The sequence below is a fragment of the Strix aluco genome, chromosome 11 (assembly GCF_031877795.1).
Source record: "Strix aluco isolate bStrAlu1 chromosome 11, bStrAlu1.hap1, whole genome shotgun sequence".
In the NCBI taxonomy this organism is placed as follows: Eukaryota; Metazoa; Chordata; class Aves; order Strigiformes; family Strigidae; genus Strix; species Strix aluco.
Window position 1 is genome coordinate 24,784,020 of NC_133941.1, and position 25,672 is coordinate 24,809,691.

The 25,672-nt window shown below is 44.7% G+C and overlaps 1 protein-coding gene across 5 annotated transcripts in view; it reads right to left on the minus strand.

Annotated features, from left to right (window-relative positions):
* BICD2 (BICD cargo adaptor 2) overlaps window positions 1–782 on the minus strand; it is a 96,486-nt gene extending 95,704 nt beyond the window's left edge. For all 5 annotated transcript variants that reach the window (XM_074836772.1, XM_074836771.1, XM_074836770.1 and 2 more), the window contains exon 1: window positions 339–782. In XM_074836772.1, the coding sequence (XP_074692873.1) occupies window positions 339–578 (240 nt within the window). In that variant the 5' untranslated portion in view covers window positions 579–782. The remainder of the gene's footprint in view (window positions 1–338) is intronic.
* Between the last annotated feature and the right edge of the window lie 24,890 nt (window positions 783–25,672).

Below are 25,672 nucleotides of genomic sequence, written 5' to 3' on the forward strand. Positions count from 1 at the left end.
AGAAAAGCCTTTTTTTTTTTTTTTCCTTCTTTCCTGGTCTGAAAGGCAATCGTCTCCAAGAGCTGTCATTTTGCAGAACGAAGGGTTTAACGGGGCAGCTCGGAGCCAGACTGAGGCCTGGTCGCCTTCCTCCAAACTCTGCCGGGGGGAAGCAGACCCTCCGACCACCCCACGGCACCCCGTGCCCCCTCAGCCCGCCACGCCCGGCTCCACAGAGGCCATCTGCCCCTCTGCCCCCTTCCCCAAACCGCCTTCCCCCGCAGCGGCCGAGCTCGGGCCCGGGCTGGGGCCGCCCCGCAGGGCAGACACCTGCCGCCAGGCCCCCGCCGCCGCCTCACCTCCTTCAGCTGCTCCATCTCGGTGCGGATGGTCTCGTACTCCAGCTCCAGCTCCTCGTACTGCTGCTTCAGCTGCTGCTTCTCCTCCAGCACGGCCAGCCCGTACTCCGCCGCCTGGATCTTCTCCCGGGTGGTCTCGCCCAGCTCCTGGAAGAGCCGCTTGATCTCGCTCCGCAGCCACTCGGGCTCCGACTCCATCACCAGCCTGGCGTACTCCTCCTCCTCCATGGCCAGCGACATGTCGGCGGCGGCGGGGGCGGCCGCCGGCTCCCAGCCGGCGAGGCGGGGGGCGAAGGGGCGGACGCGCAGCCCGTCTGCCGCTCCTAACAGCGCCGCAGCCCGCGGCCGGCCATGGCAGAACCTGCCCGGGCTGCCATCAACGGGCGAGGCGCCCGCTGCGCCGCGGATTCCCTCACGCCGCCGCCGCCGCTGCGAAACTCACCCCGAGCGCCGACCGCAGTGAAATCATTCAAAAGGAACGGGCCGGCCCGGCGCCCCGCGGCACGCTGGGGCCGGTAGTCCCCGCCCGCCGCCCGCCCGCGGGCCGCCCCGCCCGCTGGACTACAACTCCCAGCATGCACCGCGAGAGGCGGCGGCGCCGGCGGCGGGGGCCGGAGAGCGGCCCCTGGCGGGCGCCGGCGGCCGTGGGCGGGGGGCGGTGGCGGGAGCGCGGCCGCCCGGCGGGGGGGGGGCCCGGTGCGGCTGTGGCGGCCTGGCCTGCCAGCCCGCGCCCGCGAATCCTCCCGGGGCAGCCCAGGCACCGCGCACACACCGCCGGCGGCTCGCTCCCCGCGACCGAGCGCTGTCAGGGCCGGTGGGAGTCGGGAGGCGTCAGCACTAGCGTGGCCAGCAGGGACAGGGAAGGGATCTTACCCCTGGACTCGGCACTGGTGAGGCCGCCCCTCGATGAGTGGGTTCAGTTTTGGGCCCCTCACTCCAAAAAGGCCATTGAATGACTCGAGCGTGTCCAGAGAAGGGCAACGGAGCTGGTGCAGGGTCTGGAGCACAGGTCTGATGGGGAGCGGCTGAGGGAACTGGGGGGGTTTAGTCTGGAGAAGAGGAGGCTGAGGGGAGACCTCATGGCCCTCTACAACTCCCTGAAAGGAGGGTGCAGAGAGGGGGGATGAGTCTCTTGACCCAAGGAACAAGCGCCAGGACAAGAGGGAATGGCCTCAAGCTGCGCCAGGGCAGGGTCAGACTGGATATTAGGATGTATTTCTTTACAGAAGGGGTTGTTGGGCGTTGGAATGGGCTGCCCAGGGCAGGGGGGGAGTCCCCATCCCTGGAGGTGTTCAAGAGTCAGGTTGACCCAGCGCTGAGGGATCTGGTGTAGTTGGGATCTGTCAAGTGCTAGGTTAACAGTTGGACTGGATGATCTTCAAGGTCTTTTCCAACCTAGATGATTCTGTGATTCTGTGGAAGCGGTGGGGCAGAGAAGGGTCAGCGCTGTGTGAGCGTAGCCTAACACCCCACGTGGGGCGGAGGCACGGGCACGGCGGGATGGCTCCCCTGGGCAGGATGGAGGGTCACATAGGCCACACCAGCGCGGAGAGAGCGAAAGGTTAAAATGAGAAGCCCTCGTGTCAGCCCCCGAGTCCGCACGCAGGAGCTGCTGCTATCCCATTCGTTTCCCGTGTTTCCCATCTCTGGTGCAGTTCCTGCTCCAAGTGCTTCTCCATCCACCAATGTGGAACAAAACCCGTGTTCCCCAGCATCACACTGAAGATAACCACATCTGTGGGACAGGGTGCTCACGTACCGCCAGACCACCCGATAGGAGCAGGGCAATGTTGCAGCAAGTTCAGCTGGCACAGACAGTCGTGAGACAGTAATACCTGGGCAACCTCACTACGCTGCTTGGAAAAGGACTTGCCAATCTGGTAGGAAAATGCGATCAGCTGTTGCTACAGATTACACCATCGGGCAACTATGGTGGCAAAGGCACAGAAATTGGGATACTCATTTCTCCACACAGATAGAATTAATTTCTAAAATATAGTGGAGGCTGAACAGAGCCACATGCCTCTCTTAGTTGGACCATTGTAATTCCTAAGGAACTCCATAAAGCGGCGCGAATGTGCCCCCGCTCTACACCCGTGCAGAAGAGATGACTGCTTTACCTCCCCACCAGCCGCAGAGCTCACCTGGCTTCCCTGCTGCTTCACCCTCCTTCAGTGCAGCAAATGCAGCTCGGAGTTTCTTCCAGTGTCAAAAATAGTTGGTAATGAACTGGTAAGCAAATGCCAAACATAATAAAAACAATTACACATTTCAGCACTCCGCAAGGTCTAGAACATAAATAAACGTATTTGGTCACAGTTGCAGGGTTTTTTCAAGCTACTTTCAAATTTTGCCTGTGTTCATCACGCTCTGTCCTGGTGCATATAAACCCTTATCCCTTTAATAAACTGTATAATGGCTGAATACTGCCTCTTAGTCATGAAACTGCTTCGGCCAAATTTTCTTCAGGGCCCTGACACTGCCTGGAGCTCCCTGTGCCTCACGTGCAGGGATGTTCTTGTCCCATGAGCACTGATGTGACACTCAAACGGTCACCTGGATCTAAGAAGTAGCAAGTTGATATCCTCAGCCTATAGCGTGTATGTGAAATTCCTTCAGCTTTTTATTTTCAGAATTCCTCAAGGAAGTCTTTTTTGTTAACAGCGAATAAGTATCTGGCCTAAGCCAGAAAAATACTCATATACACACTCTGTAATCAATAAGTTGGGACTGGTACAGTGTCAGGTTTTTACGTTTCTCTGAAGCCATGTCAGCTGCATGTGCCAAAGCTCATTTAAAATCCGCATCTGTTACTTTTAGGCACTACCTGGGGCTGCCTGTGATCTTACATCGTTTTCAACTGGTGCAAAACACACCATACGGCTGCAGAACTGTAAAACCTCCAGGCAGCCCCATTTCGTGTGAAACTGTTGAAATATGTTTCTCCTCCACTACCCCCTAAGAGAACTGGTAAGCTGGCAGCAAAGGACATGGAGGAGAGCATCTGGGCCTCACAGTAGCCCAGCCATGGACTGTTAGAGGAGAGGCTGGTGGACACAACTGCTGCGTTGGCTTTCCCTTCTCATTTCTAACTTCTACCTGAAACCTGAAATTTCAGCTTTTTTTTTTCAACGAATGCCCTGTGTTGGCAAATTCTAATGTTACACCCCAAAGGGCTCATTAAAATCCAGGTAGTTACTTCATCACAAATTGTGCAGATTTGGATTTGGATAATGAGAGGTGCCTCTGACAGGTGTCCTCAGTGGGAGAAGGTGCATCTGATGAAGGACAGAGTAGAGAGATAGGCAAAGTGTCACTAAGGGTCACTTAAAGTCAGTAATATTTCCTCAGAGTTACTTTTAATCTCTCAACTCCTCATCCCTGGGAGCTAACATGCCTCAGCCAACATGCTAGGAAGGCAGAAAAATATAAATGAGGTGTAAATTAACAAAATTCTCTTATTCCAACTCAAACCATACTACAGCTCTGTGGTAGGATTCTTGCACCAGCTAAGAATGCCTTGAAACCCACCAGGGAGGTGAGTGATGTGGGGGCAGCCCTGGGCCTGGCAGGAGACCTTCGTTGGACCTCACTCTCTCAAGTCCTGCTCCAGGCATGCTCAGCTGAGGTGGCAGAGCTGGCTCCTGCTCCTGGTCTGCTCAAGCTCTGGTGACCTTCAGAACAGTGGATTTGTTGTTCGTCCCCATGGATTTGTTGAGAAATGCCCACATTAAAATGGCAGTACCTTCAACTCACCATTTTCAAATAAAATTAATGTGAAAACAAAGTTTAATTTTATTTCATAGAATCATAGAATGGTTTCGGTTGGAAGGGACCTTAAAGATCACCTAGTTCCCACCTCCCTGCCCCGGGCAGGAACACCTTCCACTAGCCCAGGTTGCCCAAAGCCCCGTCCAACCTGGCCTTGAACCCTTCCAGGGAGGGGGCAGCCACAGCTTCTCTGGGCAACCTGTGCCAGTGTCTCACCACCCTCACAGGAAAGAATTTCTTCCTTCTATCTAATCTAAATCTGTCCTCTGTCAGTTTAAAACTGTTACCCTTTGTCCTATCCCTACCCCCTGATCAAGAGTCCCTCCCCATCTTTCCTGCAGCCCCTTTATGTACTGGAAGGCTGCTCTAAGGTCTGCCTGGAGCCTTCTCTTCTCCAGCTGAACCCCCCCAACTCTCTCAGCCTGTCCTCACAGGGGGGTGCTCCAGCCCCCTGAGCATCTTCGTGGCCTCCTCTGGACCCACTTGAGCAGGTCCATGTCCTTCTGATGTTGGTGCCCCCAGAGCTGGACCCAGCACTGCAGGGGGGGTCTAATGAGAGCGGAGCAGAGGGGGAGAACCCCCCCCTCACCCTGCTGCCCACACTGCTCTGGGTGCAGCCCAGCACATGAGTGGCTTTCTGGGCTGCGAGCGCACGCTGCTGGTTCATAGACAGTTTTCCATCCACTGCTGCTCCCAACTCCTTCTCCACAGGGCTGTTCCCAATCCACTCATTGTCCAGCCTGCATTTGTGCTTGGGATTGCCCCGACCCATGTGCAGGACACATTTCCACAAAGCTGAATTCTCATGTAAATTCACTCTCTTGCACTGGATTTATTCTGCTGTACCACCACAACACCACAACTGCCACCTAGGTGCAACCTAGAATGTTTTTAGGGGGTTTAAACATCTGGATTATTTTTTAAACCCAAGCAAGGAAAATAAAAACTTTGTCTCTCAGATTCTCCTCCACACTATGTTTTTAAGTATTAGGATTTCTTCTCAAATCTGTTGCCTTTTCTGTTTTTCTTTTTTCTACCCCTGCTAGGTAGCATTGCTAATCCCACCCATTCACAACTGATTCATCAATAAGGTATTTTTCTTTTCTTTCGCCTCATACTTTCTGAGCCTTCATTGTGCTCAGGTTTTTCTCTGCAACTCCAGACTTGAACAAATTAGCTCCCCTTCGGTGCTCCTCCCTTTCCAAAACTGATATCTGCATGTAATGACTTGCTCTCAGGACATGGAGCTTCAGTTCACATCCTGAATATTGCTGGGCTTACAAGTAAATTGTGAGACTTGACCAGTTTTGGGGATTAATAGATCAACTTGTCACGGCACAAGTGACTTCATTGGGTAATTATTTGTTTTCTAGGTCATTCTTAAAACCAAGATCTGTTGCTAGGTTTCACACTTTGTTATTTTGATAAACTGCCCAAGATGCAAAGGCAAATATCCAGCAGCAATTATAAATATCAGAACAGCTATTTCAAAAGCATTTCTGCACAGCTTTAGTAAACTGGAGTGCCTTGTCAAAGCCAAAGTTGCCATCATTCTTCAAGGTAACGATGCAGCATAATAAAAGCTTGTAATGAGTGCAGGAGCACAGCCTGGCCCATGCCCGTCACCTCCTCCCGGGCACAGCCAGAGGCCACTGCCCATTTTGGGCACTGTTCACTGTCCCCAAACTCCATTAATGCAAAGGCTTAGCTGTTACCCCACTGATTCAAGGTGTCATGACCAAGTGTGTTTACAGTGCTGTAAGCCTTACGCTCCTTACAGGTGGAGAAGGCAGACTGTTGGTCTTCCTTCTCCTGCTGAGATCTTAAAGCTAACCACTGAGCACAAGGTGGTAGAATTATACCGGAACTATCTTGAATACTAACACAAAGTTGGATAGGGTTTCTTCTTGTGGCAGTTAACCCACAGAAAAATTTTTTCCCCGGTGGAAAAATCACAGCAAAGGCAAAGCGCTGCAACACTAGTTTTATTTAACCTGAGTCCAAACCCCAAAGCACTTAGGCACTCTAATCCAATGCTGCAAAATGTCCAGGTATCTGCAGGCATGATCAGCTGTGAAAGCTGAATTTTCTGATAATACCTGCTGAACGAATGTGGAAAGCCAGCCTAACCTGTGCCTAAAACTGGGATGACTGCAGACATAAGAATCCTTAAAAATGCCTTTCTTTTTATATATATTACTTTGGATTAGTTTAAGTGTACCAAAATAAGGTGGTACAGCACATCATTGTTTCATTCTCCTTTTATCCAATGCATTTCTGTACAGCTCAGCTGTAGCAAACATCAGAACAAAAAAATCTTTAAACTGGCCCTGAAACAGTCATAAGAAACCCCTGTGAGCAGTCCCCAATTCCTTCTCTTGTTTTCTATTTAAGAAAAAAAATTACTTCAAGGGTAAGAACACTTTGGACTGGCTAGGTGTTTGGGTAAGATATGGTAGTGACTGTTCTTAAATAAAACATGCTTCAAAATAAGAACCTGAAAGGCTCAGGTGGCTTGAAAATATTTATTTACAAGAGTTTGGTGAGTTCCTGGCAGAAAGGTGACGGAGGTAACATCTGCATGCAAGAAATGAGCAGAGGAATTAAGAGATCTTTGTTGTGAAACTGAATTCTTAAGATGTCTAAGCATCAGGAGAAAGAGGCGACTTAACTTTGGACATTTGCTGAAATGCCTGGGCTGGATTTGGGAACGTACAACAACCGTGGGGATTGCTCCTTGACCCGAGCAGTTGGGTATCGTGCCTGATAAGCACTTAGCCCACTGCCAGGAGCTGCGAAGGAGCAATGGCTGGAGGGTCCAAATAACAGCATGTCTGGCACACCATCTGCTAGGTGTCGCAGGGAGCAGATGCTCAGAATACTTCCTTACTCTGCCAGGAGGGAACAAGCCAGAGAGAAAGGGAGGATTTTTCCCCCTCACAAACATCTCCCTGTTTTCTTCTCCTTCATCCTGCACTGCAAGCCTGACACCTCCCTCAGAGCCACCTACAGCTTCTCCAGACCATGCAGTGCCCTCTTGCTTTTCAGCATTTTTCTTCCTTGGTCTCATTCACCTGAGGAAGCCCCTCCTGTAGGTTTGCAGACAGGACCAGGTCATCCCTAGTGGCTGACCTCTTAAGAGCTGCAGTAGAGGATCGTGTTTACACTTCTCACTGATGAAAATGTTCCCTTTTAAATCATCTTTGCAAATCTGATTGACAAGCAGTAAATGAGCTGCCATTACTCACTCTCTTTTGATGAGGTAAATACACCCTTATTTGGATTTCAGCCAAGCCTGTTTCATTTTAGATAAATCATTCAGGCACATGTTTAAACTGAAGGAAAGCAAGAGCCCACACAGCGGGGTGTACCGGTATAACCAAGCAGATCATTGCAATGCTATTTCCCTCTCTTTTTTTTTTTTTTTTTTCCTTCTCATTCTCCTGTTATAACTCAAAAGGGTCCCAGGTGCCAAAGGTCACCTACAGGGGAGTAATATAATTATGCAGACACGCAGAAGTGCAGCACGTACATTTACAGGGACAGATTTTGTTTTTCTCTGTACAAGTAAGAAATTTTTCTACTTACTTCCACCAGTGTGAGAAAAGAAGTTTGTATATTTTCCCTCTTCTCATAAGCTCTGAAGTGAGACAGACGAAGCCTGACCCTGCTTTTGGCTGCGCTGTCACATGCAGCAGGAATGTCACTGAAATCAGATGAATTACTCCAAATTGATGTGACATGGGTAAAATGGGTCAGAGTTTTGGCCCCAGAGAGGATGCTTTTATAACACCACTGGGACACAGCAGCTTTGGTGCCTTTGAAGAGCATCTCTTCAACCCTCTGCAATGTGCCAGAGTCCCAGGATGCTGCTGGCACCACCTCCTCCATCATTTTTGCTGAAGAGCTAGTCTGGGAGGAACAGCGAGGCAGCATTTCTGCAGTCAGATGATTTCCTCACTGCTAGAACATCTTCCTGGCAATGCCAGTTTTCTTAATATAAAGCAAGCCTCTGGGAAGTGCCTCAGATCTGCGTTTGATTCAAGACAAAGCTCATGTAAAAGTCACTTTCAAAAGTTTCTCTCTACTTCCAAGCAAGCACACTTCTGTGCCACATATGGGCCAAAATTTGATCTATTTTGAGTGACTTAATGTCACTCAATAGATGACACATAAGTTTAATAGAGCATTTTCTCCACATCAGGGAAACCGAACTGTAAATTACATCTCTGGCTGATGCATTCACATGCCCATTGCACTGCTAAGTAGCTCAAGAAGGTGAGAAATGACTGTTAGTCCTCTACTTATTTTGCCCTGTTCTGAACATAGTATTCCTCAGTTCCAATTTTCTAGATTAGATTAAGGAAAAACTTTAAAAAAAAAAAAAGCAACCTAACTGTGGTGTTACATTTCATTAATTTAAAAGCTAATCAACTAAATAATTCATTACTTTTAAAGCTAATCAACTAAATAATCCACAGTAGGTCTGAGCTCATTGTTATTTTCCTGTTCTATAAACATAAGGGCCCTCAACGACGAGAGCATCAGGTTTAAATAAAGAAAAATCACAAGGCTGGTGAAGCTGTGTAGGCTGGTAGCAAAGCAAAATTACTGCATTTTGGAAAGAGCTAGAAGCACACAGAGAGATCACAGTATGCAGGGACAAAGCTGCCAGCCAGCTAGCTCACTGATAGTGGTATGGTAAAGGAAATGGGGTGTGATCCAGAAACCAGCTGAATTAGTCTGTGCTTTTAGCACTAAACTAATGAATTATGGAACAGAAAGGTACTGGGTTTTGGAGAGTGTTACTTCCACTTACACATTTTGGGAATTCACAGATTTCACCGACATCTGCTATAATTTCTGTATTAATTACTAATAACCCGAATTCCTATTAAATTCCTGTTATTCCCAATTAAAATGTTTTGTGAAAGCAAAATGTATCATTGTGGTCAATGTCAATGTTGAGGAGGGGCTCAACTTTAGCACTTGGAAATACTACTGTGTGGATTTAAGATTGTAACAGTAGGTTCCTATTTTATACATCTGGCTAGAAATAAATAGACATATACCTTGGTCTTTGTTCTCTGATGTCTATCCCTCTGCTCTGGCCTTTAGATAATGCTGCCTTTCCAAAGCAGATTAAAAACACCTGCTATCAAAAAACTCCCAACCAAAACCAAAAATCCAAAAGAAAGCATCCTCAGGCAACTAAACAAACATCAGACATACAAAAAGGGATACCTCTAATGTGTTGATATGGGCAGCATTTTCACTGGATGTTACAAAATCCACAATTAAAATATAATAAAATGCCTCACTGGTCAGTTCAGAGCCTCCATGGGAGGGCTCAGGGAAACAAGGAAACAGAGCGCCAAGTTAAATGCACCTTGTTGAACGTAACCATTTAAACAACCAGACCTTAACGGTGTACTTTCTGTAGCTACTGCAGTTTTATATATCTGAATTATTTTCCAAAGTGGCTTTTGTGTATCTGCAAAGCAGACGCAGGGGTGTATAGGTGCAGGGTGTGCACTCACAGGCTGCAGTAGTGGACGTCTATTAACGCTAATTATAGACAAATACAGCTGTAATGTCTTCGCTGGAGATACTACAGGTGCACAGCAAGTCAGGTCCCTTCTACAGAGAGACTTGCTTAAAAAGCAAGAACAAGCCTACATTTACACTGATAAAAAAACCAGAGGTGCAGTACTTCACAAGCACATGCTTGTACCCAGCAGTCAAATTCTTTGCTGCTATAAACATAATTAATTCCATAGAAAGATAAAAGCAGACTTGCCACAGCTTTTCCTAAGCAATGTCTGTGGGACTAGCTGCTTCCATCCCCAGTGTCAGCCCACCAGGCTGACCACAGGGACCGCGCAAGGGAAGAGGTGACTTCCTTAGCACGTGCCCCATTTCTTTTGGTAGCTGACTAGGGCTCCCCACATGATAGTGGCCTGTCAATAACACATAAGCAAAGAAAACTGTTGGCAAAAATATGAGCAAAAGTAGAATTAGACTTTTGCTTTCTTCTTCTCTCAGGAAAGACTATAGGCTAGCCAAAGCATAAGCTACATCTTTCATCACCATATCTGGAAAAAGACTTGTAGTTGGAGGGGAAGAGCTGAATGCCAGAGATAGCCTGATGTGAAACCACATCCAAAGAACCGCAACCCCCTATCACCCTGTCATGAAGAAATTCACACTATTATACAGGTAACATCATTCAACATGGAGCACAAATAAAAGAAATGTTAATGGTCCTATTCTTGTCTGGAATACCTGCAATTCTTATAGGCAGTAATGAATGCAAATTATATGATAATCATAGCCCATCATTACAATGAGAAGGTCCACTGACAAAGTGCTACCATAAATGAAAACCCACATGGCATATGATGCCAAGAACATAAGCAACGTTCTCCTGTTTCCATCTAAGCACACCTTCCACGCAGATATCCCATATGTATCCCAGATCTGTCATACTTTAAAAAGATGTTCCACATACTTGTCACTTCACTGAAACCAGCTGTATTTTTGGCATCATTGTGGTTATTAGTTTTTAAGAGTACAGCATTTATCAGTATTTCACCCATATCTTTTGCTCTTGCAACTGCCATTTCTTTCCCATCTCCCTGAGCTCTTCTTGCTTCCCATCTTCCCCTGCTCAGCTCAGCACAAGGGACCAAGTTTTGGTCACCTGGAAAGATCCTCTTTGTCCCGAAAGTGCATGGTCCCTGGCACAGTGCAGTGCCACTCACAACATTTCTAAATCCAGCAGCCTTGTCTTTACCTGTTAGCACTGAATATTAAACTCCTACTGCTGTAGACCTTTTTGCAGATGGGCAAGTAATGTCACGTTTGTTCCTGAACACAATCTTATGGAGAGAAGAGTAAACCAAATGTCTTACTTGGCCAGCTGATGATGTACTGCTATTAACGGCTTTAAAATGGCAATTTATTCTAAGTATCTAGAATCATAGAATCTTTTAGGTTGGAAAAGACCCTTAAGATCATCGAGTTCAACCATGACCTAACACTGCCAAGTCCATCACTAAACCATGTCCCTAAGGACTATGTCTTTTAAATTCCTCCAGGGATGGTGACTCAACAGCTTCCCTAGGCAGACTGTTCCAGTGCTTGAATTCAGTGCAAAGTAATATAATTTCTGCAAAAATTCAGTGTATAGTTTCAGTGCAAAGAAATAAACATTAAGAAAAATGAAACAAACCAACTAGAAACATCCAGTGGGGCTTTGAACACATATTTAGGAATAAGATGTCAGAAATTAGGCCCAAGCTAGGACCAAAGAAAGCGGATTTTTGACCAGAAGTATCTGTCTCAAACTGCAACACTGATAAGGCAAAACCACAGGCCAATTTCTGCAAACAGTTCTGTATTGGAATAACTTCAAAGATCTTACTGACATGAAGAAAATTCCTTACCTAAGTGTCTGCATGATCATGCAGGAGCCAGCATGGCTGGAGAAGAGTTTGATTTTGCTCCTTAAATATTTCTAGTCCAGTGAGGAAGGGGATACCGTTTCCCAGTTTGACATAACCAGATGAAAGCACATTAACTTGAAATATGTCATGGCATTTAACTTAAAACTAAACCCTAAAGGAAATTGTATAAGTCAGTGTACCTTCTTTTATCACATTGCACACCCAACTGAACATCATTGCAGGACTGACTTCTTATTGTTTGGATGCTAACTCTTGTGCTTTTCACAGCATGTCCTGTACATTTTGTTTTCATATAAGGTACCTATACAGGGAAGGGGCTGTTCTTATTTAAAAGCAGGAAAAAGTCCCTCCTACCGCATAGGAGATTTGGTTTTGAGAGCTGCTACATTTTGTCTTTTGTGGAAAAGGTGAGTCAGACCCATGAAATACAAACTGAAGGTAAAAAAGCCCTGAAAGTAAATGATCTGCTGAAAGGTGTGCTTTGCATTTGTGGGACAGTCATCAGATAAGGTTCACAAAACTACATAATGATTATTTGAATGTTTGATATAGATAGCTACTATTTATACAGCTTGATATCTATATGGATAGCAACTATGAAGTATCACACTTCTCATGTAAAAGTATATATTAATTTCTGGGAATGGCTCTGGATTCTGGGTGCTGTGTGCTTTGAATTTCCAGTGAAGCTCTGGATTTTCAATAGTGTTAAAGGCAGTGGGAGCTGCAGATATACAGTAAATCCAGTGAACACAGGGACATGCAACCATAAACCAGGTATGGAGAACACGCTTTGAAACTGCTTTTTGGCAGGTAGTTGCAATGAACTCAACAAGGCGGAGGTCCAAGAAAGTCACAATTTCCTATTCTAATCTCTAGGATAGCCTTCTTAGCAATAAATGCATTATTAAAAAAAATAATGATTTGTTTCAGAGACAAGACTAAAATTTAATTTCATTGATCCCTTCAAATAATATATCCCCTATCCTCTCTAGTAGTTGGATGACTGTCTGCATTCTGAGAAGGAAGTACCTCCATTGCCTTCTCTACAGCAAAACACATGTCCCATGCAAAAAGATTTTTTCCCTACCATGTTTTTGGTCTGGTGTAAACAGTCAAGAAGTAACTCAGGGTGGTGCTCACCAACAACTCACCCACTTGGGCGTTGCAGCCCAGTTACATGAGGGGAAAGCTGGCCAAAGCCTTGTTGTTATTTGTATTGGGGGACCCAGACACCCCTGGAGCCTTAACAGTAAGAGAGAAGGTTTCAAAAGTAGAGAAATCGGACTTGGTGCAGTACCTCTGTAAATCTCTCCCCAAAGGCATAACTCAAAAAGCTGTTAATGGGGTCGAGAACTTTCATCATCTGAAGCATGTTTATTGCATCACTTTCCCCTGAGGAAAATAGCACCCGGCTGTGAAATGGAGGGCAGTTAATGGATTGCAGCAGCAGGAGCAGGAACAAAATATATTTTCTTCTCTTCTATAGGTACAAAAGAAAGAAGAAAAGGCCAGTGCAGGCACTACGCACGGAGGTTAACTGTTGCTCCAATTGCCCAGACAACACATCAGTTTTACAGCTTCTCAAGGATCCTTGTGTGTCACAAGTGCAGATGCTCTGTGCTGGGAGAAGGATTATTCCTCCCTGAGTAACAGTGGTTGAAAGACTCACACCGAACAGCTGTGCACAAAGTTGTCTTAACAGTCTGGAGGAGACTTACCAGTCCAGGGATAGAGGTCTTTGACAGACAGAGGGTCTCTGGGGCACAGGCTGCCTCTTCAGCCTCCCCTGTGGGCACAAGACCTCGGCCAGCTGCAGGCCATGGAAAGGCAAGTTGGAAGGATGCACCTGGGGGACACAATCCAACACCCCACTGGAAGATCAGGTCTCCCATAGCTTGGTTCAGCTACTCCCAGCCTCTCTGGGTAACACTTTGCTGCTTCCGCTCTGTTTAGGCAGAATGGCCTCTCTACCAACTGCCCAGTTGGGATGACGTCCTTGTTAAAGGCATCCTCAGGCAGCACATTTAATTTCTTCTACTTGCACTGTGTAGAAGCCTGCTACCCCACCACCCCAAACTGACCCCTAGGATAAGCAAATCTGTGCCTGGGCACAACAGCTGAGCTCTGGCCATTAGCAAAGAGGCATCAGGCTGGCGGCTCACAGCTGACCTTGCTGCCACAGCTCTTGCCAGCCAACTCTGCTGCCTGTTGACCTAACAGGAAAGAGCAAACAGAGGAAAGAGAGCATTATCCTGAGCCTAGCACATGCAATTTCTATATCTTGTTCTCCACAGCTTCTTTCCAGCAGAATAAAGCCAGGATATCTCCCTAACTGACCTACTCCCGTAGCTTTGGCTGTTACCCTGATGCTGCAGCACAAGCAAACAGAAAGGAAATACTGAAGTGGCAGTGTAAGGAGGAGAATAGATTCCCCACCCAAGTCTTGGAAAGTGAGGCAAAGCCAGAAGGATTCCTACTTTTAGAAGTTTCACACACATTTTTAACAAACTAGCGTATACAGGTACTGTAATTAGTTATCTTGAGTTCTTCTGCTGATTTAGAAGATATTGGCCAGAAGGTTGCAATTTGCATAGAGATACTTGCATTTATTCCCTTTAGAAAAGAGCTGAGGTTGAATCATGAACATCTTCAGCCTGGGAACCAATGTTGCTCTGAAGGAAATACTGAAGGATGAGGTAGAAAGAGACAAATTGATTGAAAAAATATAAATCCCCTGGCTTTTATATGCAAGGTTAAAATAAAATATAAAAATGGGAACATAAGGTGTATTTATTATGTGGTCCAAACACAATGTGCCAAAATTCTCCATGCAAATAAAACATTTGTGGGGTGAAATGAAGAGTCTGGTTTTGCTGCTTCTGTAAACAAGAAAATAGATTGTCAGCTCCGAGCTCCCTAGAGTATATGTACTGGCTATAGACAGCTATGTCTGCACATCAGTTACAGATTTTTCTACGCCAGTGATTCACCTTGGACAGAACCAAAACTTCCACATTTCCCCAAATACTGATAAAATAAACAGCAAAAGAAAGGGATGATATTCCCCAGCTCTTCTAGTTCTGCAGCAGGCTCTGGTACAGTGTAGTTTCCCAATGAGAAGAACTGAGGTGAGGACTAAGAAAGCCAAATAGAAAACAGATTTGTGAGATGCCCCTGGAGACATCTCCATGAGACTTTATACCGTGGCTTCCTCATTCCCCTACTTCAAGAGTCTGTACTCTACTAAACTATCTACAGTCCACATAAACTGAGTGCAACCAGAGTGTTTGGAGAAAGAGATGCTGAGGTTGCCCTCTCCTCCTTCTCCACTCCTAGCAGGTAGATGATGTTTCCAGGGAGGCTGACCCCATGCAGCTATACTTCCAGGGTTGAATTTCTCTTCTATTCAGCTTTTTTTCCTGCCATTCCCTCAATGCTGCTTGCCTGTCCAGTAAACCTTTAAGAGGCCCAACCCCACCTTTAGATTAAACACTTGCAGCTGACCACAACCTCCCTTACTAGAGCTTTGTCATCAAAGTCCTTAGTTCAACTCCTGCCTCAATTCTTTCTCCTGCATGTTTACATTCCTCATGTTCCCACTTCAAACGCTTCACTGCATGACCCCTGCTTTGTGACCATACCTAGGCTATATAAATATCTCAGGGCATGCTTATTTTTTGCAGGTTTTCTGTCTCCCCGTCACTGGCTCAGCAGGAGTGTCTGGGCAAGCAGGGCTCACTGGTCCCAACATGCTTTCCTGCAGGATCACCGCAGCCGCGCAGCCCCATGAGATTTTGAAATACACCCTCAGCACTTTGCTTAGGCAGCACAGGGGAAAATGCTACCTTGTGCTATATGCAGTCAGACCTTTCGGACTTGTGCATGTGGACAAAATAATGTTTTCAAAGGTTCTGCACTCCTGCGAGCTGGGTTGTCTCTACATGTGACATGGCAGTCATTTCCCACTCCACTCTCTGTCCCCTATTTTCATTGTGCTGATGTTACAGTAGGAAAAAAAGACAAAAAAGAGAGAGAAGACAACAATTTTTGTGCAAATTGGGTGGCAGTAATTCAGAAATATACAAAATGCAGCAGCTGGTGGTGGGATCTCACTTACTTCCCTTCATAACTGCGTACCTTGCACGTGCTCCTAAATCCCTTTTGCTGGTGTTAACACTCTTGTTGCCGGTGCCAGAGCTTCTTTGTTTCACTCTCACTCCAGCTAAACCCACTCATCCACTCTCTTGTATTTGTTACACTATCCATTTGGAGATATGTGTAGAGCAACAGTGGTTCCTGTCTCCCCAAGGACAGCCAGCCCCAGCTGCCAGGACAGGTATCTCTGAAGCTGCCAGGTAATCCAAAGTACTGGAAGATGGTAAAGCAAACATCGCAGAGGACAAACCCTGGTGTTGCGTACTTGGAGGAGGAAGCTGCTGCTGCCTAGGAAGACTTATCATCACAGAGGGAGCGCAGGTGAAAAGATGGGGCTCAGCAGAGCAGCATGAAAGTGGGAGGACCTGACCACAGCTGCGTTGGAACAGAGATGCCTCCACACCTACTTTGTTGAAAGCCAGTAGCTCTTGCATCACTATAAATGGGTTTAATCATATATTAAAGTGCCAAATAATTCATCCAAATATTTAGTTATTAAAAAAATATCCAAGGAAAAAAAGTTCGTGGATGCGAGGTACTTCAGAGCAAAGTCACGGAAGTTAATCCTCACCAACTGTGATGAGGACAAGCCTTTTTTTACCAGTACATTGTGAGCCTTCAGAGTGCTTTGTTAACATATTTGACCTATTGCTTAATGCTCCCCTCTCAGACAGTTGCATCTGTCCTGCCAATATTTAAGGAAATACTAGCTGTAACAAGAAGGGTGCCTTAGATCGATGATGGTGTCAATTGTATGTGGGTACAGCTCTTGATCCTATCATTTTTTTCCAATCATTACACTTATATTTTATTGTTTCAAGCACAGTTTTAGCAGCACATGCTGTTCTTCTGTAGTAAAGAATCTGATGCAGCAGCTTGCCACAAGCAGGGATTTAATTTTTTTTTTTTTTAGAATAAAGGCAGCATAAGATTATAAGGGATTTGTCCAGGTTTTGGACAAAAATAACCTTTATTTATTTATTTTGTAAAGGCAAAAATATCATATAGTAATTCTTCCCTCTCCCTATAGCATCATTGATTCAATATATGTTCACCTGGCTTCTTAAGAACATTATTAACTGTAATTTCTTCAGAATAATGAGATTTAATCATCCCTTTCATAATTACACATACTCCCTAGCCTCAGGGCATTTCCAATTGAAGGTAAGCATGATCGGACCTGAGACAAGAGCACAGGAAAAAGAGGGTGTGGAGATTATTAACAAGGAGACAAAGGTAAGAGCAATTTCTCAAAGAGCCAAGCTTTTCTGGAAGGATTATCAAGAAGAAAAATAATTTAAGTATGGAAATGCAGAACATGTGAGGAGAGCGCAGCGCAGTTATGACAGAAGGAGCAACTGAGCCATTCCCAGAAATGGCTGTAATAATGAAGACAATGTTTATGCAGTACTTGATCTTTTGAAAGACAAGGAAAAAATAGGGCAGGAATAAAGAAATAATTGGGGAGAGGATGGCAGAGAGAGACAAAAGGGAAAAAACTGTCCTTTGGATTTCAGGGGATGACTAAATCAGGGATGTCTTCTGTTTGGTTTTCACTGACTGTCATCATTCCCTGCCCTCACCCTTCATGCAGCACTACCTGAGTGTCTGTGCAGGTCTTGTAACATAATATCTGGACAAAACATCCCACAATGTGCCAGCCATAGGCAAACAAGTGCCTTAAGTGTTGTGCGGATCCCCCTCACTTTGCTCTGCTTAAACTGGAGCTGAGTGCACTGGTGGCAGGGGAAGCTGGACACTAAGGGACTTCAAGATAGATTTGTGTGGCCTCTCAAGTCCTTGTGAGAGTTTGTCCTTGTATGGGGTGATCCTGCACGTCCCCTGTGCAGGGACCAGGTCACACTTCCATCTGGTGGGCAGCCTGGCAGATCTACACTCTTTTGTACTGAGGTCTGGGCCACAGGCTGTCTTTGGCTTCTCACTATTTTATAAAAAGTCACTTAAAATGGTGGTAATCAATTCTTCTGCATCACTATGGTGGAGTTCAGCTCATTTGGAAGAAAAGCTCTCAGGTTTCTACCTGGCTACCAAAATTCAAAAAGTTCAATTTGACAGTGTAGGTCACTATGGATGTGATGCCTTGGAACTCAGCTATTTCATCCAGGAAGGCTAAGGTGGGTTTAGGTAGGGCTGATAGGCTTGAATATGTTTTAAACTTAAGCCAGATAATTTCTGAACCGAATTCCAGTTCCATCAAAGCTAATTCAAAAGTTAGATGAACAAGTAGATCAGGGAAAATTCATGGCCTACAGACTAGGTAAAAATGAACCTAAAATCTTCTATGCTATTCAGTATATGTAGCCTATGTCAAGGAAAAAACCCACTCTTTTTCAAAGTGTTAAAACTCATTCAGGAGAAAAAAAGGAACTGCCTGATCACCTTGGAAATGCCCAAAGGGGGTTTTAGAAGAAGAGAAGTTTCTCCCATCTCTTCTACACAACAACCTCAGTAAATCCCAGAGAAACAGTCTGTCAGCATCCACACACTTAATGCAGATTGCAATTAATGAGTTGAATGCTCTTTCCCTGTTTATCACAGCTGTGAGGATTAAAATTTAACATGCTATTGCTAGGTCCAGGATGTATTTCTGAAGTCCTCTTCTGTTTCAAGTCTCTATACACAGATTGTCAAAAGAAATTAAAAAAACCCCATCAAAACAGCCAAAAAACCAAATACTGAAGTCCCAATCCATGGAGGAAACCAAATACCCAAATCCAAGTCCCTGAAGGGACCTAATGTCTCCATCCTCTGATTTCCAAACAGCCTTTTATCAGAGTGAATCTGACAGTTGACTTGAGGTAACCTCTATCATCTGCAAGGAAAATTCCCAAGCAAAGAGCTGAATCAGATGATGAATTAGCACAAATGCTCAGATTACTCTGGCTTGGGGGAGGAGAGGAGAAAGGGAGGGAAGAGAGAGAGAGAGATCTTCAGATTTCAGCTTTACTCTGCTATTCAAATACATCTGTGTAGCTCTCAAAATTACAGTTGCTAGAGCTGCTACCCCCTTTCATTTTGATCACTGCTATTTTAAATGGTGCTCTTTCCTTTACAGACAACCATTGTTCTTTCCAGCAGTGTGTGAAAGCCAGAAAGGGCCACAGCAAAGGAAAAGCATCTCCCAGGTGGCAAGCTGCCACCCCCAGTGAAATGAGTCCTCAGTCCCAGGTTCCCACCGCGGAGGTGCCACCCTCCATCGCTCTGCCTGCGTGGTGCTGTCCCATGTGGTCCACGTGAGGCTGCCTTTAGGTCCGGGGGAGCAAACCTTTAAAATAGGAGGCACACCCCACTTGCAAAAGCAGACACATAGGCATTGGTGAGTGGGTAGCGAAGGTGAAGCTGTAGCTGAGCGATCTCAGCTGCCAGATTGCCACAAGCTAAAATAAACATACCAGTGTTTCAGACTGGTGGGCTGGTACCATCTAGGGATTAAAACAAGAAGGGGCTAGACTGAGGTAAATAGCAACGGCAAAGGATTAATTGGTTCCATGTGGATTTCTGACCCTTCTTTCTCTGGTATGTATCAAGATTGTCCTGAAAGTTGCTGTGGCCTTGAACACACAGTTTAGGAACTTCTTATTCTACCTTCAAAATGAGCCAGCAAAGCCTGAGAGGACAATTGGGGATCATGGTGGCTGGAGTAACTTGCTGGGTGTTTTGAGCATGTTTACACCAATTTCTATACTGGTGGGAGAAATAGGAACAGCGTATATTTAGCATATCTCTCTCTTTAAGAGAGAAATTATCTCTTGTCAAATTTTGAGTTGATTATTAAAATTTGAAGGAAAATTTTTTGTTTACAAAAGCAAAAATCTGACACAAGTCATTTTAAAGCACGATTGAAACAGTTCCTGCATCCTTTCCCAGCACTTCAGCTGCTGGACCGTGCTGCAGACAGCCCATGCAAGCTCAGCAGCTCTCAGAGAGATTTCAAGAGGAGCAGAAAATAATGAAATAGAGAAGGCAATAAAGAGATATCTCATTTGGCCAGCATGGATGAGCTTCCAAAATCCAGGCCAGAATTAACCAAGTTCAGGTGATTTGTAGGAATCAAATGACACAAAGATAGCTCTCCCTCCTTCTCTAACTACGTTTGCTCCAACCAGTAAGTAGCTTGGAGAGACACAATTTATGCTTCTCTGTCATAAACTGTGGAGGCAAACAGCACTTCCCACCCTGATGAATGGTTGTGGTAAGCATGGGAGGGAGGCTGATGAGTCATTTGTGCAGACCAGGAGTAATGCCGAAGAGATGCTGGAGAAATTGCTTAAGAGAGAAAAGTTTAACAAGAGGGTCTGGAGGAGCTGACGTCGGGTGAAAAGCTTAACGCCTTGCTGGCAGAGGTGCACAGGGTGTCCCACCCATATGAGGGGCAGTGGGAGGGCCACCTACATGTTACCACACAGTCTGAAAAATCTGGTCAGAGATTATTTGACCTGAGCATCCAAATTAGATTAGATTAGAGATTTTAATCCTCCCTCTTTGCTTTAGCTCCTTCTCTCTAAAATGGGGTCAAAATGCCCCCTTCTTCCACAGGGCTGAAAATAAGATGTTGTGAAGAACCAGTGCCTTTACTGTGCACCATAGCCAGGAGGGTTTGGTAATTCTCAACAGCCATCATGGATGCAGGAGTTAAAACTTGAGTCACCCGCTGCTGGTGAAGAGAAAAGAAATTATTAACTACTTAGTCACAGCTGCTCACTGCTGCTCTGATGGGTTCAGTGACAGCCACTGTGCTCAGGAATCCTGGAAAGTCACATGATGTGCGACAGCTGGAAGAAGTCCTGGGAAAGCGCATTTTGCAAGAAAAGTTACTAAAGCTGACAGCCCTCCTCTGCATTATAACTTCCAAGGCAACATCGTATACGGGGACCTGGAATGCATATACAGTCCTGGGATCAGCAAGTTTTTAATGGCTAATGCATTTCCTGCAGCTGTACAAAATGGGATCCGACCTATCTAGACTCCACAGCAATCTTTTTTCCCAGTAATTGGAGTGTAATTGATAGGCTCCAGTCCGCTGTGCCTCTTGGAAAGCACATGTCTTTATTGAGAAGTATCTGGGTCTTCTATACATTTAAGAGGGAACAGAAAACCTGTAGCTATAGCAGAGGTGTTGCCATTACGGGGTTAATTAGGCATTAACAACTGGGGCACAGCACACATTTTCTGTGGATTAATGACCATCTGGGAGAAACCAATGACCTAGGAAACCCTGATGGTTAGTGTTTAGGGCTTGTCCTTTCTCAAAGTCCTTAGTAGGGCTGCAGGGTATGGCTGGATCAGAGTCCAAATGCCCGTTCAAAGGCCCCTCCAACCCCTGAGGAGTCTGTGCCTGGCTCAGCCGCTTGTGGTTTGCAGCCAGCTGCTGATAAACTGATACTGGTGAGAAGGTTTTGAAAGCATTCAGAGACTGTTGTTTGAATGAGGCGTAAAAGGTTTACAGATCAGGTACGTTTTAATCTTTGCAGTTTATAATATCACTCAGTTAATTTGGATTACAATAAAGGTTTTTCCCTTGAGCTCATAAGCAGCTATTTTGCTGGTGTCAGTCCCCCAAACTACCAGTGCTATGGTGTCTCAGAGTTCTGCCTGCTGTACCCACCAGCAAGAGATACTTCACAAAAAAAGTGGGAACTGCAGGATAACCCACCAAATGGGGTGATTTTCCTGCTTTGGTATGAAATTGGAAGGTTTATATTTTCAATATTTTTATATACCCACTTTATATATATACAGACATATGTATATACACGTATATATACACACATGTGTATGCATACAGGAAGAGAGGGGAAGAGTGAAATGATGATGAGGTCCACAGAGGTCTGATCATTCTGTACCTTAAAAAATAGATTATGTTATCAGGTCTCTATGGCTTCCCAAGACAGGTGATGCAGCATGGCTCTGTGTTTTCACATAGGCTTGACAATTACAAACATCTTCCTGTTTCCTTGCCGTACCCTGAAATCTGAATCAAGGAAAACAAAATCCCACTACTTCCTTTCTGAAGTTAGTATTAGTTCTTACTCTCTCTCATGCATGCATTTCTAAACTTACCAATAAATCATTTTGCCTCTCCATCTCTGGACATCTCTATACATTCGGCAGTAGGAAGCAGAATGTTTCATGGGGCTGTGTAAGCTGAGGCCCAGGTCTTTTCCCATGTGTCTGTTGGCATAGAAACTCCTATCATGTGCATGTCACTATCGTCCTTCCTACCCACACTAAGAGCTAGTCAGCAGATGGAAGTTGTCTGCCACCAAGTGCTCAGTTAACATAGCTCTGTAACTCTTCCATTCTTAACTAATCCCAGTTTCATATCATTTTGTGTCTCCATGCTCCCCTCTTGACTGACTCATGTGAGAGGACCTCTGCTCTGGCATCCAGAGGCATGGTACAAAGCTGTTGGTGCTTTCCTTCTGGTCCTGAGCTCCTCTGTTTCATTAAGGTGCCCCAAAAAAGTTCTGGAGGTGCTTATGGGGGCAGATGAGTACCCTCAGCTGCCTTTCCTGTCCTGCTGGAGATTAGGCCTCTTGGTCCCCTTTCTGTAATAGAATTAGCTGAAATGAATATGCTCTGACTTTTCAGCTGCCTCCATTCATTGCCTGCTGCATTATCTGAGACACCAAATTAGTTAATCCCAGCAGGACTCTCCAGATTACCTGAAATTGATTTTTACTTGACTACTTTATGTCCCTCAATTGCTTCCAGGCAGGCAATTTTCCAAGCTTTTTTTAAAAATCAGAATGAATTGTGGTGTGGTTTTTTTTGAGGTTTTTTGTTTGTTTGTTTGTTTGTTTGTTTTTTATTCCTTTGCCCTTTATCTTCTATTTTGTCATCCAGAATTTTATTTCAGAAGTGTTTCACCTTGTCCTCCCCACAAGCAGGGCCACTGTTGGGCACTGCCATCCACCACACAGCAGAGTCCTGAACCAGTAGGAAGTCCTGAACTGGGTGTAAGACACTTGACAGTTGTCAAGAGGGTTGTCATCAGTTCAACCCCATTAACACCTGTCTGCTAGTGCCTGCCAAAAATTGCATGTGTAGATTGAACAACCCCCCTTTCCATACCAGTGAAGATAGCATGGCTGAGCAAAGTGAAGAACAAGGCTCCCCAAATTTTTTAACTTACTGCTTAAGTTATAAGCAGCTGGGTAGTGTGACATATTTAGAGCCCATTTCTGCTTGATCAGAAGCAGTAGTGGTTTGAGAGATAATAACGGATCACATCAAAATAAAACCCCCTAAACCTAATTTTCTTCCTAGCAGAAATGATCAATTGAGTTTTAAATAGCTCTGGACTTTAGCAAAGTGTGTATTTGCCCATTATTTGGCTTCAGCCTCTAGGTACAGGCAAGTCCGGCCTTAAATCCAAGTGATGCATTCAGCTAGTATCCTGCTCCATCATTATTCACTCCAGCTCTCCCCTTGCTCACAAGCATTTGCCCAGACATTGAAGAATTTTTTTATGACTACACTGTTGAACACAACTGTCTTCTGCACAGTAATTCCCAGTGTCTGATAAGCCCATGCACGGGCAGGCCATGCTCAGGAAGTGGGGACCAACATCTTTTGCTGCTAACAAGGTTTTGTTATCAGAGAATCTGAGTGTTTGGCATACATCCATAGAGCTATTTAAGTGTTGTCACCTTTAATGTATAGTGTATGTCCTAAAACCCTTAAAGGCTTTACCACAACCCTACATGCTTATGCTCCATTTCTCTGTGAGGCTGCTGAATACAAATAGCATTGTTGTATTATCAATTACAAATCTGTTAAACCAAATAAACCACTGTTTTCAATATTATATTATTTAAAGCTTTTCTCATTTTCATTTTGATTGTTTGCTAAAGGTCTTTAGAAGTAAAAACAGAAAGGAGGAGAAAGGGCAAACAGTAATACAAATAACCAAAATATCTCCTCATCCCTCTTTTCCAGGGAGGCTTCCTGGTCCCCGTGAAACACATCAAAAATTCCAATTGCTTCAAGCAGACGCTTTTCCAGCCTTAGTCTTTATGGGCTGAATTAAACTGTAACTATTCAACTAAACATAGAAAATTACAGAAAGTTCTGATTCTTTTTGAATGCCTGATATTAAATTTCATTCTCTTTTTTTTTTTTTTTTAATCAAGAAATAGACTTGTTTTAAGAACACAAGCTAACATAGCTAACACATGTTTATCCGATCCTGGCAGAAAAAATATTTTATACCTTTTCTCTTTATATCTTGTCTGCTGTGTCAAGGTCTTGGTCATCCCTGGCTGGCCTACATGCTTTCCAGAGAGCCTTGTTTGCCTGTAACATCCTAAATTGCGCTGACAGTCTGTTTAGAGCAATCAAAGTAATTTGTGACAAATGCAATTGCTCCAAGTGAAAAAACTTAATGTTCTGCAGCTTATTTATTTCATTTCTTTACATTGAGCACATTCTAATAATAGTAAAAATCTTTGTGTTATTGTAACATAAATAAGAATAGTAAACAACCTCTTTTTTCCTTCCCATTCAATCCTTGCTCTTTATTGGTGGTCAGAGCATCTACCTGTAGGCACAGCTGTCGGAACATACAGCAACTTGCATTTGCTCATATGGTTGGCTGGAGCGAATGGGAGGAGGACAGCACCAATCCTGAATAGCGCAGCACTAGCTACAGAGCAGACGTGCTGCTATGTAAGGGCACAGAATGAAGCAGTTCAGGCCCTGTTTTTAGCTTTGTTCAGTTAGTTATTCTGAAATTGAGCAGACATAATTAAGGTCTTTCTAGGAATATTCAAGATGGTAATTGCATATGACCCGCCATTATTAACTCGATGGCCCTTAACCATTGCCTGAATTAACAGAATTAGTGACAAGAGCTTGAATATAAATAATATAAAACACTTTTTTTTTTTTTTAGGATATGCAAAGCTCATCTTTAAGCACCTCTGTTCCTTTGCAAGGTTATTTGCAAGTTTTATAGGGACTGTGATTCACAAAGGGGAACAGTGCTTTATAATGCCCACGTGCCCTTTGACAAGCTATTATGTTGTTCTAATTAAATTTTGTTGGGGTTAGTAATCCAGAAACTGTGGTAAAAGGGAAGCGTCAGTGATTTAACTGCGCTACAAAAGATTCTCTTGTTTTAAATATATCTTTTTAATTCTCCCTGTTTAATTATCATGTGGCACACAACTTTATCTAGCTGGCCATAGGTTCTGTTCAAGGCGTGCATGCATAAACATGGATAGCAAAATAGTCACCCTTTTTATGGAGCATAAAATTGCCTATCCATTGAATTTTCTGGGTTTATATTAAGGATTTGATATTTTAAGAGAGAGTGTCTTATCAAGGACAGGTAAGCAAGGAACTGAAACATCTAGCAGACACGCCTAGTATCATCTATCTGACAAAAACACAGTTTTGGCAAAAATTGGCTAGTGCCTACCCGAGAGCACAGTTTAACTATGGCCTTTCGTTCAGCTCTCTTCTAATGCACATGTATTACTCTTTCCCCTTGCGCGTCTCGGACCTTTCTCCTGAAGTATAAGGAGATGAAGAACAAGCTACTTCTCTGCTGCAGGTCTCCACTCCAGGATCTGTGCTGCATTTGCCTGCCTGTACACTTTTAAATAACAGAAGAGGTGAACTCTTGCATGTGCTGATTTAGGTTTCTGTCTTTGATATGAAATTATTGCAGGGAGGAGATCAGAACCCAACTCTAGCCCCATGAGTGTGTCACTTATGCCCTCTTAAAGCTTATGTTTCTCCTGACTCAGTTGAAATTTGATCACTTTGACCTTTTCTGGCCCTAAGATGCAGTGATGAACAAAAAAAAGTAACTAGAAATCACAGACACTTAGAAAAACAGAACAAGGGACAGATTATTTGGGCTCCTATTTCAGTCACACTGATCTCCATTACAGTAGTTGGAAAAAT